Source organism: Amia ocellicauda, chromosome 5 (assembly GCF_036373705.1).
Source record: "Amia ocellicauda isolate fAmiCal2 chromosome 5, fAmiCal2.hap1, whole genome shotgun sequence".
In the NCBI taxonomy this organism is placed as follows: domain Eukaryota; kingdom Metazoa; phylum Chordata; class Actinopteri; order Amiiformes; family Amiidae; genus Amia; species Amia ocellicauda.
Window position 1 is genome coordinate 34505227 of NC_089854.1, and position 17808 is coordinate 34523034.

General features: G+C 39.4%; 1 protein-coding gene across 2 annotated transcripts in view; it reads left to right on the forward strand.

The window, feature by feature from the left end:
* Nucleotides 1-16127, forward strand: part of fdxr (ferredoxin reductase) — a 36102-nt gene extending 19975 nt beyond the window's left edge. For both annotated transcript variants that reach the window (XM_066704884.1, XM_066704886.1), the window contains 5 exons: nucleotides 5498-5582; nucleotides 10462-10652; nucleotides 12699-12870; nucleotides 15065-15238; nucleotides 15589-16127. In XM_066704884.1, coding sequence (XP_066560981.1) covers nucleotides 5498-5582; nucleotides 10462-10652; nucleotides 12699-12870; nucleotides 15065-15238; nucleotides 15589-15719 — 753 coding nt within the window. In that variant the 3' untranslated portion in view covers nucleotides 15720-16127. The remainder of the gene's footprint in view (nucleotides 1-5497; nucleotides 5583-10461; nucleotides 10653-12698; nucleotides 12871-15064; nucleotides 15239-15588) is intronic.
* The last annotated feature ends 1681 nt before the right edge of the window (nucleotides 16128-17808 follow it).

The following is a 17808-nucleotide window of genomic DNA, read 5'->3' on the forward strand; positions in this document are numbered from 1 at the left end:
TCACCTTTAACAGTTTCTGAGGAACAAACCCTTTTCTACATTCAGGTGTGCTAATTTGCAGAATTTACTGGTGATGTCATAATAACAGATTTTAAATTCTAGATGCACAGGTAACGGTTATATTAGTAAAATTTCAATGATTCGTTTTTTAAATTATTATTATTATTATTTTTATTTCTTGGCAGACGCCCTTATCCAGGGCGACTTACAACATAAGTGCAAAAATACAGTAAGTACAAGGCATCAATCATTACAAATTCAGTTTAACTAAAACATTGCAATTAAAAATAATACATTTTACAAATTTCAATTTTACAAGTACAGTAAGTGAGGTCCTACATCCTGGACGGTAAAAGCTAAGTGCTGTCAAGATGTAGGTCACAGTCAAGGGCTGCGGGAAAGGGAGCAAGGAGGAAAACAATCAATAACGCAAGAAGCATAATAAAACTGTGAAGTGCTACCTAGCAGGGATAAAAGGACTAATATTACAAGTACTGTTGGAAAAGCGCCAGAATGAGGTCAAGGACTCTGCTGTTTTGACTTCGGTTGGCAGGTCGTTCCACCACTTAGGGGCCAGGGATGAGAAGGAGCGGCTCTGGAGGAAGGAGAGTGGAGAGGAGGCAGAGTTAGCCTTCTGGCACTGGAGGAGCGCAGTGGTCTGGAGGGGATGTATGGAGAGACGAGTGACTGAAGGTAGCTTGGTGCAGTGTGGTCGAGACAGTGGTAGGTGAGGGTCAGTGTCTTGAACTGAATGCGTGCTGCTATCGGGAGCCAGTGGAGGGAGCGGAGCAGTGGAGTAGCGTGTGCGAATCATGGCAGAGAGAATACCAGACGAGCCGTGTAGTTCTGGATGAGCTGGAGCGGCGGGTAGTAATTGCAGGCAGGCCAGCCAGGAGGGAGTTGCAGTAGTCCAGGCAGGAGAGGACCAGTGACTGGACGAGCAGCTGAGTCGAGTAGTCGGTGAGGAAGGGATGGATCCGGCGTATGTTGCTCAGGAAGAATCTACAGGTGCGTGACAGTGTGGTGATGTGCTGGGTGTAGGAGAGTGCAGGATCGAGGATCCTAGATTTTTAGCGGAAGAAGAAGGACAGAGTGTGGTGGATTCCAAGGGGATCGAAATGGAGAGGTCAGCAGAAGGTGAGGAAGAGTGGGGGAAAAACAGGAGATCTGATTAGGAGAGGTTGAGCTTGAGGTGGTGCGAGTGCATCCAGGTGGAAATAGCAGACAAGCAGGAAGAGATGCGAGAAGGGATGAGAGTGTCAGAAGATGGAAAAGACAGGAAGATCTGGGCATCATCAGCGTAGAAGTGGTAGGAGAAGCCATGGGAAGCGATGAGGGGGCCCAGGGAGCGAGTGTAGAGAAAGAACAGGAGCGGGGCAAGGACGGAGCCTTGGGGAACGCCTGTGAGGAGAGGTTGGGGGGTGGATGAGGAGCCTCGCCATGTCACTTGGTAGGTTCGGTCACTGAGGTAGGAAGAGAACCAGGTGAGAGCAGTCCCAGAGATTCCAAGGTCAGCGAGGCAGGAGAGGAGGATGGAGTGATCGACGGTGTCAAATGCTCCGGAGAGGTCAAGGAGGATGAGGACTGAGGAGAGGGAGGCTGCCCGAGCACAGCTGAGGGAGTCAGTGACTGCCAGGAGAGCCATCTTATAGCGCTTTTCCACCGACAAAGAGCCGGTGCTGGAGCCGGAGACGCTGCTCAGCCTGGGAACCAGCTGATCTTTTTGGGAACCGGCCCGCTTTTCCCCCGGTTTTGGAACCGAACGCTGACGTCACTGGATGTGGGCGTTCCCAAGCGCGGAGTAGAAGAGAAACACAGCAGTAATAATCAGCACCGAGGCGACTGCGTCTTTACACCCTATTATACATCACAATCAAACTCCTTGTAAAAAGCAAAACAAAAAACGCGAGATCACATGTAGACAAGCAGAAAAGAAAATACAACTATACAAATATGCTAAGATAATGTAGCCTTTTATTTGTATTGATTTTTATTGATGCATTAAGGGATTTACACCGATTTGCTATTTCAAACACTTTTACTGTATTGAATAAAATAAATGCATTCGTCACCGCTCACACAGTTCATTATGAATATACTTTGTATGAGTGGATACATTTTCATTCATTTTGTGGCGTATTTTTACTTTTATTCTTGTTTAAAACACAATGACTATAGGCTAGCCTATTGATTATGGATGCAGCTGATTTGGGGGTATTTGCGGCTCAGTCGTGGGCAGATCAGTAACCTGTCGGATGATCTCAGGTGATGTTAATGGTTTGATGGGAAATTCTTGATGAAGTCTGGGATGATGGCCCCAAATCACTGTTGCATTGTCCCTGTTGCCAGACACGCAGCAATGCTCTTATGTTTGGAAAGTCGCCCTGGATAAGGGCGTCTGCTAACAAATACACAATAATAATAATAATAATAATAATAATAATAATAATAATAATAATAATAATCCATTGTCAGCACTGATGGTGTGTGAGCACAAAGTGCATCACTGTAACAGATCTTACTGTGTATTTGATCTCTTACTGTAGAATATGTATGTTTTGTGGTATTCGCCCTGTGCTAAGAAAATTAATTTATTCATGAAGTATTAATCATGCGCAAACCAACCCGGGACACATGAGGGGCACTGGATTCGGCGTCACACCGGACCAGATAATGACCAGTTCATTACCAAACAACATTTCTGTTCAATCAATATCGTCGCATTAACTCTCATCATCATAATATCGCTGTAACACGTCTTTCCTGTCACGGAAGCTGCGCTCAGTCGTCTCTCATTGCTGCCATTTGCCAACAACTAACTAGTTATTGACCTGGTGAGACCATATTGTTACTGTAGTGTCTCTGTCTGACAGACCGCTGTTCGCTGCTGATTTCGCTAATTTCTAATAAAAACTCTCCTCACTGCTCGCGTCTCTGCTGGCATTTTAAACATGGCGGCTGAACTCCGGCAAATCACTTTTTGTGGAGATGACTTTACCCTGCCCTGCCTTAGGTTCCAGACCAGCAAGCTTTTGGTGCCAGAAAAAGCGTTGTACATGTTGTAGGTTTGTGACGTAGGAGGAGAGCAGAAACATCAGCATCTGAGAGAGGCGAGAATGAAGAAAAGGAAGCTTGATCGGTGGGAGGTTTGGGTGTGATGGGAGATGAGGGTGGAGTATTGAAGAGCCTGCGGATGTCTGCAATCTTGGAGGAGAAGGAGGTGAAATCATCAGCAGTGAGAGATGAGGGAGGGAGGAGAAGGTGGAGAAGAGTTTGCGGGGGTTGTTGACAGTGGATTCAAAAAGAGCTTGGAAGTAAGACTTCTTGGCTGAGGTGAGAGAGGAGGAGAATGTGGACAGTAGGGAGCGGCAGACTTCGAGGGCAGCTGGGAGTTTTTGGTCCTTTTCCACTTCTGTTTGGCGGCACTCAGACTAGTTCAGGTTGCGCGGAGAACAGCAGAGAACTTATCTGGGGCGACTTTTCAGTTGGCTTGCCCGAGAGTCCAGTGGCAACGACACAAACACACCGGCTAATTTAAGCTGTATTAGACAATAAACTCACAAGGCTGGTCAGGATGGCCCTCCCTCCCACGCAGGACTGCTAATAGCACAATTACTGGCCACTTAATATCTGAATACAGACAAAGACAGTGCCAGATACATGCAGTTACTTTGAACAATAGCTCGTAGTAATGTTAAACAAATGCTAAATAATCACAGCCTACAGTGTAACGCTTCTGATTGCAGACAGGGCGTGTCGAGTGCGCTGGGTTACTGGCTAAATTCACTAACAAACTAACAAACAGTCGCTGCTTTTCCGACAATACAGGTGCAAGATATACAATTCATAGCTAAACAACAAACCACGTACACAAATCAATGTAACCTAACTAAACGAGGAAACGCGAGAGAAAGCGATACTTAGCTGCGGCGACTGATTGACTTCTCATCTGGCTTGCCCGAGAGTCCAGTGGCATATTTAACCAGGTTTTATGAAAAAGATAAACAGTTTATATCCACATTTGATGCTCTATTTTGCAAACACAGAAATGTAGATCAAAGGCCCCTCATTAATGTGCTCAAATAACAACTCCATGACCAAATCTAAACGTTTACCCACTAGCTATTGAATATGATAATATGCCATAAATAATCAGAACAAAGTAAAACATTAACAATTTTACTGTATTCATCCTAATAGACACACAATGTGCTCAGACAACCCTTTGAATGTGCTTCTATTAAGTATGAAATCCCCCAAAAATTCCCCTCATCATTTTGGCACAATTATGTATATTTTGTCGTTTTAACATTGTCACAATATTCGTCCGTTCTCGGAAACCTTCCGAGTTATACCGATCATGAAAAGACAACACGTGCGTGTTCATTCATCTTTGACCTTTGAATATCTATCAATGGCAACCACATTTCAGTTTATTTTGAGGATATCACGTTTACAAAAACAGCCTGGGAAAACCTTTTTTCCTAGTCCATGTAGTGTGCTGATATATGTAGTTCATGCATGGATAGTCCTGATACAGTGGGTGACATAGTCAGTGATATAAGTATTCCTGTTTATTTCATGTATTACTTTAAATACAAGTTTAATTAAAACTTAATTCAGCAGATAGGCTACATTGTGTTTATTCAGTACTTGAATCTGTTCACATTACACATTACATGAGCAACAATAAACTTTGGTCATGCACTCAGAAAATAGAAAATCACAAAGAAAAATTCAAACAAAATTGGATATTGCGGGGAGAAAAAAATGAAAATATCTGAAATAGGGGGTGCGCTTCTATTGGGGGCCCGACTATAATTTTTGCCCTCAACCCTACCCCTGGGGCAGCATTGTAGTCCCGCCTCCGAGCTCTAGATACTGACAAGTCATTGGTCCCTCACTCTGCATTTGTCATTGGTCTGTCTGCCTTGTTTGAAAGCTGTTTTCCCGGTCATTCCCAGGCTCTGTTATTTAACAGAGTTTCCCTTTGTATCACTTTCTATTGTCATTCTGTTTTTTTTATTTTATTATTATTATTATTATTATTATTATTATTATTATTATTATTACTGATAAAGCACATTTTACTTTTGTTTGTGATTTGAATTCATGTTGAAATGCATCTCAAATACTGCCATTATCAGACAAATAATAATGGTGCCTGATAACTTTACTGGTAATAAATTTGTGTTGATTGTGATTTATAAACATTTATAAACCATTTACCTCTTTGGAAAATCAAGTCCCTGGATTGCATATGTTCTTCTTCAATTTGTTTAGAAGACATGGGAATGGTCCAATATTAAGATAACTAAACTTAAATATGATGCATGTAAGATGGGAGTAGGAGAAGTTCCCATTTCATCTGACTGGTGTATGAAGGGGACATGGTGTGGCTCATAAACTACTGTGTAACAAATTGCAGGAATGACTGGCATTTGAGTGTGTTTGTTTATGTGAAATTGAAGATTAAGTTGGCATCTCCTTTGTGCAGGAACTCCGAGAGATGATTAACCTTCCAGACACCAAACTTCTGCTCGATCCCACTGACTTCAAAGGACTAAAAGATGTGTTGAAAGGTGAGAAAAAGGTGGACCTGTGAAAGGACTGGATAGAGAGATGGGACAGTGTAGTGTGGGAGACAACAGTGTAAGGCAGTTGTGGACAGTTTTCAACAAAGTGAAATGTAATAACTTCTATAAAACACCTAAAAAAGGTTTTCACGCTTTATTATTTATATACTTCGTTGATGCATTTTAAATCTGTTATGACACAGAAAACACCACAACTGCAGGGACAAAAGTCTCTGCCTTTGTTATACATGCCTTTTTATTGAATAGACACCACTCACCAGAATCAGTTTTTCTTTTTCTCATAATTCAGAGCTTAATTTCTTTATAACCGTACACCTGTTGGATAACAAATTAATTAACTTAACGTATTATTTATATTCAATGCCCTAAAATAGGGCATACATAATGCATATTAAAGGAGAGTGGAATTACAGCTGTAGGCCAGTGCTGGGACTTTTCCATTTTCCATTTCCATTACCTCAGCTTTGTTTTGAACCTGAATTCAACCTTATTTAAGGGATAATTGTGATGATGAAAGAAAAACAAAATTGGTTTCTATTGGGACTTGTTTAAGTATTGTCCTGTGACAGCTGTCTTGAAAAACCGGCCAACCTTTACCTTCTGCATTCCTAGAGAAGTATGTTCTTTTTTCCAATACTCTTCTATCATTTTGCTTCCGGTACTCCCCATCAACGAAAGCATATTGCTGGGTTGATTTTTTAGATACATTTTACTTATTCAGAGTGCATACCTGCAAATTAAACAGACCCTTGGGTGCAGTTATGATCCATTTGTGACTTAAACAAGTAATCAGACGTACTTAGTCTGAGGGTAGAAAGATCAGCAGTAACACTTTATTTTACAGTACACAAACAGAGAGTTATAAATGTATAAATTATGCATACATTTACATAGCCCATATATATGAGAACAACAGACAATAGAGGCCATTAACTATTAGATTATTGACCGTTTTGATACTGTAAATAGCTTGGAGAATTCAGAGTATTTATAAATACAATTTGTGTAGCTTATGTAAAGTGTTACCAAGGTATTACAGAATACTTCTCTCAAACAGCCAATACATGTATAATACTTAAGGCTAGTATTAACATTTTAGTGTAATGGATTTGAAGTGTAAAACCATTCCCTTACATTCCCATTCAGCCATAATAGTACTTTTCAAAAAGTTCTTATCACTACTCGGTTCTTTGGTGTGAAATAGCATTAAGTTGTATAAAAAAAATTGTGTGGGGCTATTGAAACTAATCTCTCATGCCCAGACAATTCCACATATTTTTTGCAAGTTTGATTTGTTTTTACAGCAGTTGGTGCCAAAATCACTTAGCATGGCAGAGTTGGGGCAAGAACAATAAACACTTCAATTTTAAAATAGTACTACATGAAGTGTTTGAATACATAATCTTAATAATAGTTTATCTTCTCCTTGATGGAGCAAAGATACAAATATCAACCTTTTTTCTACAATTCTGTCTCTGAAGACATTCCAAGTGATTTCATGCATATGTATTACAATATGTGCTAGATATTTTTCATTTTGCTAGGGATTTTGGGCGGCTTTTATCTGTCCTCTTACACAACTTCTTCTGCACCACATTGCAAGTAATTCAACTCTTTGTCTAAAGCTACTTGTCTTCCCCCTGGATGTAATACATAAGGAAGAAGGAAGTACAGACTTACTTTACTTTCACTGAAAATAAAAGTATACATAAAATGAAAGTAAACCTTTGGGAACATGTTGTAAGCTTCACATACACAGATACCTCAGGGAGAAAGGAAGAAGGCTGATAAAACAAAATATTTCCTATTTTCACATGATTAAATATTGAAGCACATCAAATACCATAACAGATTGAAAGTGAAAATTCAAGCCCAGAAAATATAACCAGAAATGAATCATCGGAACATCCTGATCTAGAATGGTTTTTGCTTTATGTTGTTTTTTAATATGTACAGTGAGGGAAAAAAGTATTTGATCCCCTGCTGATTTTGTATGTTTGCCTACAGACAAAGAAATGATCAGTCTATAATTTTAATGGTAGGTGTATTTTAACAGTGAGAGACAGAATAACAACAAAAAAATCCAGAAAAACGCATTTCAAAAAAGTTATAAATTGATTTGCATGTTAATGAGTGAAATAAGTATTTGATCCCCTATCAATAAGCAAGATTTCTGGCTCCCAGGTGTCTTTTATACAGGTAACGAGCTGAGATTAGGGGCACTCTCTTAATGGGAGTGCTCCTAATCTCAGCTCGTTACCTGTATAAAAGACACCTGTCCACAGAAGCAATCAATCAATCAGATTCCAAACTCTCCACCATGGCCAAGACCAAAGAGCTGTCCAAGGATGTCAGGGACAAGATTGTAGACCTACACAAGGCTGGAATGGGCTACAAGACCATCGCCAAGCAGCTTGGTGAGAAGGTGACAACAGCTGGTGCGATTATTCGCAAATGGAAGAAACACAAAATAACTGTCAGTCTCCCTTGGTCTGGGGCTCCATGCAAGATCTCACCTCGTGGAGTTTCAATGATCATGAGAACGGTGAGGAATCAGCCCAGAACTACACAGGAGGATCTTGTTAATGATCTCAAGGCAGCTGGGACCATAGTCACCAAGAAAACAATTGGTAACACACTACGCCGTGAAGGACTGAAATCCTGTAGCGCCCGTAAGGTCCCCCTGCTCAAGAAAGCACATGTACAGGCCCGTCTGAAGTTTGCCAATGAACATCTGAATGATTCAGAGGAGAACTGGGTGAAAGTGATGTGGTCAGATGAGACCAAATTCGAGCTCTTTGGCATCAACTCAACTCGCCGTGTTTGGAGGAGGAGGAATGACCCCAAGAACACCATCCCCACCGTCAAACATGGAGGTGGAAACATTATGCTTTGGGGGTGTTTTTCTGCTAAGGGGACAGGACAACTGCACCACATCAAAGGGACGATGGAAGGGGCCATGTACCGTCAAATCTTGGGTGAGAACCTCCTTTCCTCAGCCAGGGCATTGAAAATGGGTCGTGGATGGCTATTCCAGCATGACAATGACCCAAAACACACAGCCAAGGCAACAAAGGAGTGGCTCAAGAAGAAGCACATTAAGGTCCTGGAGTGGCCTAGCCAGTCTCCAGACCTTAATCCCATAGAAAATCTGTGGAGGGAGCTGAAGGTTCGAGTTGCCAAACGTCAGCCTACCAACCTTAATGACTTGGAGAGGATCTGCAAAGAGGAGTGGGACAAAATCCCTCCTGAGATGTGTGCAAACCTGGTGGCCAACTACAAGAAACGTCTGACCTCTGTGATTGCCAGCAAGGGTTTTGCCACCGAGTACTAAGTCGAAGGGGTCAAATACTTTTTTCCCTCACTGTATATAGAAAGACTTGCTAATGAATGCTTGGTATTGTTGGCTGGTTGGATAAAGGGGAACAATTGTAAGTTATTTTTTGGTTTTTGCTTGCTTTCCAAAATACTATGCAGATATCTCTATCAGAACTATCACCAAAAAGTCCCAAGGTATTTTTTTGAGATTGCTATAAGTAAATATCAGGCATCCTGTGTTTAATTCTGCTATGTATATCTTTCTGATTTGCTGTTTTGTAGTTTTTCTGATTTTCTCTTATTTTAATATGGTCAATGTTGGATCTAGTTTTAACTAAATTAGATAGGGAATGCATAAACAGTATGAAGTGAAACAAATATATAGGAGAGCATTCTTAGGGAATATAAAAAGATGAGGCATAGTTTCTGATTTCATCTTCCCATCTTCTATGTGGTCTTCTTGGACTTTTTCCTTTCTATAGCTTCTTTAGTCCGTCTGTGATCTGTTCTTTTGTAATGTGTCCAGCCCATTGCCATGCTACTATATTTAGTCTTTCAATGGTGTCAACTTTGTTTGTTCTATAATCCATTAATACAAAATTCTTTTATTGTTATTCCAAGGATGTTTTTTGTGTTGTTTGGGGTTTGTGTCACTTTTGACACCGCAAATGTGAGCACCGGTAGTCTGCATTTATCAGATACTTTTTCTCTTCAGACAAATGTGAAGATTTCCTTTTAATTGTTTGCTGTTTCTTCCAAGTGCATCCCATCCCATTTCTACTCTTGTTTTGATTTAATAAATAAAATATGTCTTAGGAAATTAATTTAACGGAGAGCAGTTGTATCATTGTTTATAGAATGGCCTAGAATAGTACCAAACATTTATTGCCAAAGGTTTTATAATTTTTAATTTTTATTATGAAAACAAATAATAAAACTGCAACTCCAATAAATTATGGAAATCTGTTTATTTTTAATCTTTCATAAAAAAGAAAACTCTCCTGTTATTATGGCTATTATTGTCTGAGGGGGTGTGCGTGTTTGTTGCATGCTGGGGGGTAGGGGTGAGTGCACAAAATATATTTGTCCAAATGCGTTAGACTTTAGCAACAATGTGTGAGATGGAGCCTCAATGCATGAGACTTGAGAGCTAACCTTAATTGCTTGTCAGAAGCAATATAGAATGAAGTAATACGAATCTAAAAGTATGTCATGGAAAAGTCATAAGGAAGCTCTGTGTGAAAACCAAATGTATTTGAGAGCAGGGTTTCATTGAGTAATTTTCGTAGGGCAGAAAATTCCTTTCTGTACCGTAATAACCAAAACTGCATATGAGTGTAAATGAGGTCTTACTAGTCTTACTTGTGTCACCCCCTCCTTCAAGTTAATTACTTACAATTTCACTATATCCCTAACCATTCAATTTGCAGCTTTTAATGACCACCATATTGAATTTGACAGAGCATTACCAAGAACATCTGCCAACTCTTTGCAAACAACGAACAGGTTTTTGAAAGTTTTCAGATTGTTCACAATTTGTTTGCAGATCTCCCCCGTCCCAGGAAGAGACTCACTGAGCTGATGTTGAAGGCCCTGGAGAAGCCTGTAGGGAAAGACATGGAGGGGGCTGCCCTTCGCTGTTGGGGGTTAAAATTCCTACGCAGCCCCCTGGAGATCCTACCCAGCCCTGATGGCACAAAAGCATCTGGCATCCGGCTGGCACTCAACAGGCTAGAGGTGAAGGCACTGATTTACACTAGACAATTGTGTAGTTAACACCGTATCAGAGACACTCAAATGTCAAATTTGTTCAATCATCTTTCAAACCCGTGGAAGGACATGGAATATAGACAAGACACAGAAGGTAGTAGGATTGAATTGACAGAACTATTAATAAAGTGAATTTGATATCTGCCCTGTCCTGAAAATTTCTCTAAGCAACATTCAAGCAAAACAAAAAGGAAATAATTTATTCAAAGCTTTTAATAATACAAAATAATTAATAGACAGATACAAGTTTGAGCATAAATAGTACATTTTGAATTACCCTTGCCTCATATTGGTAGTGTTCTGAGGGGAAAAATGTGGTGAGATTAGCAGGGTTAGATTTGTCACTGCTTGTCTGAGCATATGCAGATGCCGTGTTGCTCTTTAAGTTAGTTTCTAAAGTAACTGTGACTTTTGCTCTGTTGAACTTCTCATGGTATTTTTTTTTTTCCTCCATCGCCTATTTGGTATATGTATCTGGTGTCGTCATCCTCTTTAGATCAAGTGAATCCTGACCATTAGGTTAATGAAAGGTTGTGCGAGTTTGTTATATAGAGAAGAATTCTGAATAAAAAAATACATTTTACTGGAAGTTTAAAAACTTTACTTATTTCTGCAAAGAAGCAATTATACTGTATTGTCTTATTTGAAAGTGTATTGGCATGTGTTTTACATTATGTACTTATATTCTGTTTCTGCAAGTTGCCTTCCGGCATAGTATCACATCAATCTAAAATGTTTTGCTACTTTATGAAGTTAATCATTGGCTTGTTTGGGCATGTTTTTCTAAAATATCATTCTACCTTTACCTGTTTTTTGTTTCCATACTCGTGCCTGCACATTATTACTTTTTAACACGTAAAGCTGTGTTGTCGTTTTTTCTTTTTCTTTTTTGGGTAAAATGGGCACAAACCATTGTATGAACATGTGTGAGATAGTTTAGGGAATCCAGTTATAGACCAGGATTCCCAGAGGGGCAGTGCACAATTGGAAATCCATGTGAAGCTGGATTGAAAAACTGGAAAAAATGCCACATTTTGCTCATGTTAAACCTTTCATAAATGTGAATTCCACAATCTTATCGTGTTCTCTGTAATAGTGGCATTAGTGCCCCCAGGTCTGGAGCTTGAAAAATATACAGTCATACACTAGTAAGTCTGGAAAAAGTATGAAAACATGTCAAACTGGATTTAAAAAAATCTCCACATTGCATGTAGAACATTAACATCATTTTTACATTTTTTTTGTGTGGTTAATAGAATGTAGGCTACTGATCATTTTATTTGAAATGTATTTGCGTGCTTGCTCACTTACAGTACTGAGAGCTGCAACAGTCTCTTGTCTAAACCATCAGCTGGGTGTGGAGATGTTATTAAAACTACATCCTCACTGTATGGGCTGCATAATACAATCAAATATAGATTACAAAATATTATTATTATTATTATTATTATTATTATTATTATTATTATTATTATTATTAACTGCTGTTGGTGTTGGCTTTACAGCTCAGAGACATTAATGTGTTTTTTTTGCTTGTTTGACTTTTTAAAATAAGGAACTAAGACTTAAAAAAACATTTGTAATTGAAATAAAACTGAAACTTTGCTGTACTTGTAAATAGGACAGATCAGAGTTATGATGAAAACTGCACATTTTAGGACAACTTTGTAAATGGGTAGATCCAAAATTCTCTACTTTTTCTCCATTATAATACAGCCTAGCTAAAACACCAACATAAATGTTTAAATCTAAAATATATTATTTATTTTCTATACAGAAATAGATTCTCTTTCTAGATATCCTAGATTATATTTCTACATCTTTAGATTCTGAAATGTTTTAAAAGAAACAGGTGCAACTTCTACCTGCCGTTTCTGTCTATGTGGATAGCTATCGAAAAACTAGTAAAACTAAAAATTAAGTTAGTCTTGAAAAAGTATGGAATTTAGAATATATTATTTCCTTTTGAAGCTAATTGTCTTACCCACCTCTGCCTGTGCTTGTCATTCCTAGATATCTGGGGAGGAAGCCAGGGCTGTACCTACTGGGGAGCACGAGGATGTGGACTGTGGTCTGATTGTCAGCAGCATCGGATACCAGAGTCTGCCCATTGACCCTGCCGTGCCCTTTGACCTTAAACAGGCAGTAATACCCAACACCCTTGGCAGAGTGGAACAGGTGTCTGGTGAGAGAGAGCACAGGGATGGGGTTTGTCCTGATTTAGCCACATTAGTCAGAACCCTGATGTTTCATAAGATACCGTTTAAGATGTATTTAGCGTTGGATCAAAGATAGTTAGGTGGTAGTGTGTGTTTGCTGTTTGAGGAATGTGGCGTGACTGGGGGAGAGGACTGTTCAATTCATTAAATACATTTATAAGTTTCTAAGTGAGTTTGTAGAAAGCCAATAGGTGGGGCAGAATGTTGTTACAAGGTCTTTTGAACTTTCCTGAGTAAATGGAAAAAAAAAAAAAAAACTGTTCGGTTTCTGTTTTAATGGAAGAGCAGTAGGGCCACAGAGAGAAAAAAAAAAGTCAAAAGGTATGAGTCAAAATTAACTTTTGAAGTGAACAATAACCCGCTGTTTGAAGAACAAGAAGAACCTGCTGTTTATACCTGTGCTGCACAGCCCTCTTCTTGGTGAATGTGTGTGAGAATGATTAATTATGTGAATCTTAATTATGGATATATTAATCTTGGTGCATTAATGATTGCCGGTGCCAGAGGGGCTGTCGTACAGCAAGCCCTAGTATACATCTAAATATAAAACATGGTTTCTTAATCTCACAATTCATACTTTTTCACAAACTAGGATAGTTTTAGCTAACATTATCAAATCCCTTACATACTTTAGCTGAAAACGACATCTCAGTCGGTTGGGACGTTGCCCTAAACTCCTTCTTCTAGCTAGCTACAGTTTTTAGTGAAACTAGCATAACATAATAGAGAATCAATAGTAAATCACCAGTTATTTGCAGCTTCACCACCTGTAATGTTAATGTTAATTTGAGATGTGAAGTGTTGGCTAATATTGGGGTACATTAGCTAACGTTAACTAACGAAGCAAACTGTAAATTAAAGTTAGCTAGGTGTAATTTACTGCATGATTGCATGCTAGTAATTTCTGCTGTACTCATTGACATTGTTTTGGACTAAAAGAGTAGCCTTAGTAATGACAGTTGGGTTTTTTAATCACCCAGAAAGAGAATGAAGGACTTCAGCAACTAAAGTCAAACTGATAACTGCTACACTAGCTTAATAAGGTTATCCACCTCAGGCATGTTGATGAAAGCAGACATGCACTATATACTTTTCCACAATTCATTTTAAGTCTCAAAAGTTTCCACTTTATATTTATTCCTCTCTCTCTTTAAGTGGCACTAATGCACTTCTGTAGTTTTTACTGTTGTAAAAGGTGAATGATGGTGACGGTTTAGTTTTTTGTTGTTTGAAGTGTAATGGAGAAGCCTTTAAGTTCTAAAGATTGTCCCTACTAAAGATTGTGATCTGCTTTACACATTGTGTTAATTGGATACAAAAATAGAATTCTTAGTAAATGTCTTCAAAACACCATATGAATTCTTCATGAAAAAGACCTATTGTATTTTTCATGGAACTCTGTGGGACATGGGTCATAAAAATCCCACAGCATGAATTCTGGGGGTAAATGACTGTATTATATATTTCACATTTACTCAAGTAGTTACAGATGTTCATATTGTTAATTTCTAATGCAGAGAAAACATTGCATCCATCCCACCTTGCTCGTATGATTGCTAGCAGCATTCCAAAGCCATTGCCAAATCATATGCTTCTTTTCTCCCTACTGCACAAACAGCAGAGTTGTAACATTGTGGTGAGGGTTGCAGCAGGCCTCACGACTAACACTGCAGAAATCACAATTGCCTGGTAAACTGCATCAGTTGGTGCTGTGCAACAACCCTGGCAGACACCAGCTCACCCTCGTAATACACAGGCAGTTACTCCACACCGCTTACCGACTAAACCAACCAATTGCAGCTCTGTATCTATTTAAAGCCACACAGAGGAAATGAAATAATTTGCTACTATAATTATGGAAATAATTATCGGCTACATATCTGCCCCACTTGGACCGATGCTGATGTGTCTGAAAAGGGCATATATGAGCCAATAATACTGTTCAACATCCAGTCTAGGTTATAAGGCTGAATCTAAAGTTCAGTTTCACCAGGTCTACCACATGGACTATAGTATTTGCATTGTCTCCTCTGGGTCTAGTGTCCTTGCAAAGTGTGATTTATTGGCTAAGGAAGCATCTTCATTTCTGCAGCCACAGTCTGTGTCCCTCTGAGCTGTGACTACCCCCTCACCTCTCATATTCCCACCCCGCCCCCCCAGGTCTGTACTGTAGTGGCTGGGTGAAGAGAGGTCCCACAGGCGTGATTGCCACCACAATGAATGACAGCTTCGACACGGCTCGCTCTGTGCTGCAGGATGTGGAGTCTGGGCACCTGGACTTCAGCAGCCCCAAGCTAGGCTCTGAAGCCACGAGAGCTCTGATGGAAAAACGAGGTACTGTGGCTCATCTGGCTTTTATATCAACAGAAACATTTCCACCTTCAAAGGGTAAAGTTTATCAGATTTCAATTGGGAGTGTTTAAAATATATCAAGCCTTACAAACAGGGAACATACTTTGAAGAATAATTCCCAACCATTGTCCTGGAGAGCTTCAATCCAGTATGTATATGTCACTCTAATCTTGATATCTCTTGGTCATTAGATAAAGATTATGAAATCCTGAAATCCTTGTAATCTTTGATCTGTGAACAAAGGCACCTTACTATAGGCAAATCGATTTTGCTTGATTCTTGTTGAAGAAATTTGCAAAAAGTATTAGCTTAACCCTGTGTGTTAATTTTAGGAGTGGTTCCAGTGTCGTTCTCTGACTGGGAGAAGATAGACAGTGCAGAGGTACGGAAGGGACAGGAGGTCGGCAAGCCCAGAGAGAAACTGCTGGATATTGGGGAGATGCTGACCTTGGCCAGGGCCTGAAGGAGCTCCAACCTTACTGCTAATAGCATAGTCGGAACTGGGCTGAGGGACTTTGCCTCCACTTGAAAGCACTCATGTTATCAAGACTACAAAGCACATTCCTCTGAGGAATCTGGATGGTTATTCCTCATGTTTTCCATTCCCTTAAACCAATAACGCTTATGTCCTGAGGTATCTTCTCAGCCAACACTCTTCACAAAACCACCGCATTATTTTGAATGCAGAATTTCTCATGGTGTTGAAGGTAGTCTGTTTCCCTCTCATACCAGGGTTATGATCTGCCCTTACTTTTAGTTAATTAAAAACAATTCAAAGGTGTTCATTGAAGATGAAAATGACATTGTGAGTGTCTGAAACATTGTGATGATGCTTTCTGAGTCTATAAAGAGAAACTGTTTTAGTTTGTAAGACTTGTCAAATTTTCTTTTGATTTGTCACCAAGCAATGGAAAATACTGAGTAAATTGACTGAAATTAGCCAACTCTAGTAAACACAAACTGTAAACTTTCCAAAATAAGGTCAATTTCAGGTTCTGGGGTTCAATGTCCCACTTTTATGCAATTGTGCTTAATTGGTAATTATCTTAATTTCACGTCCAAACACAAGTTCAGACCATACGTAAAAATTGGTTGGTTGTTTTTATACAAATAGGGCTACATTTTCACAACAATGGAAATACAGCTTGCATCAGTGTTATTATATTTGTTAAGGAAGATTTCAGAAGGAGATGCAGCTATGTAAACAATTATAGGAAACATTTGTCATGGAACCAAAGATTAGTTTATATATAGATTATTGTCAACCTACATTTGCCAATCAGGATTAGAGAATGCAATCCACTCAATCTACATTCCAGTTTTAAACTATTGTGATAATCCAAGGGGCAGGGTGCTCAATGGGAGGTATGTGAGGGCAGAGGTGTTAATGGGAATGTGTCCTGTGGAAAGGTGACTGCTTAAAAACAAGGGGACTACAGAAAAAAAAATGGAAACCCACAGAAAGAATACATGTCCCAGAACCCTCAGCCAGCCATTTCCCCCCTTAATGAGTCCACCTGGTGATAATCTACCACCAGGTATAAAAAGGGAAGAATCTGGGGGAAGAGGGCAGAGTTAAAAAAAAAGCCAGCAGAGAGTGAATATCTGACTTCAGCTGTAGAGTTATTTCCATGAGGTTTACTTAAGTTTGGGAGTTTTGTGGTTTGTTTTGGCCCTTGAGCCATGTTTCTTTGTTTGTTTGGATAGTTATTAAAAGTATTTTTTTTGAAGACTGGTCTCCTGCACAGTCTTAAAGAACTGCTTTGCCACACTATATTTTCTTTGATTTCTTGCCATCAAGCAACTCTATGTGACTATCAATTATGTTAGACTGACATGCACACAGTATAATGAGTCCCAATCAGAGTCCCACCAAGTAGAAGAATAACAAATAAAAGAGTTTATGGCTTATTGGAAGTAATTACCCAAATCATATACATACGTCTATAAATGCAAAATTTGACAATCCCATGTCTAAGCTCGCCGCCATCCACCGCAGCTCCACTCCCAGTCCAGTCAAGCAGCAGGCTAATCAATTTTCTATCGCAGTCCATTTCCCTCTCCACTTCAACTGTAAAATCCAAATGGAAGAAAAATACAAAAATCACCACAGAAGAAGAAACAAAAAAGGAATAAGGTCACAGCACAGTTACCCATATACTTGTAATCATAATACATATTACCAAAGCAAGAAAAACAAAAACACTGCCAGTAGTTTTCTGGTTCACATGGCTCTATGTCACTTCATACAAACAGGGATTTAGAATTGAGCCAAGTTCACTGATTGGCAATTCCTAATTGCGGTGAAAATGGGGAAAAAATAAGTCTCGGACCAAGTAAAATGTAGAATAAAATAAAACTTTCCAACTATTAATGTGTATACTAGGGTTGGCTGTGCACTGGCTCCCTTTTAATTGTAATTCTATTACACCTTCACTTTCTCGCTCAGTTCAAGAACTGATTCTGTAATCTCAGGGCACATCTCTCGTGAACCACTTGCAAAAAAAGGAAAGTCCATTTTAACTCCATTTTACCCTTTTAAGTATCTCCAA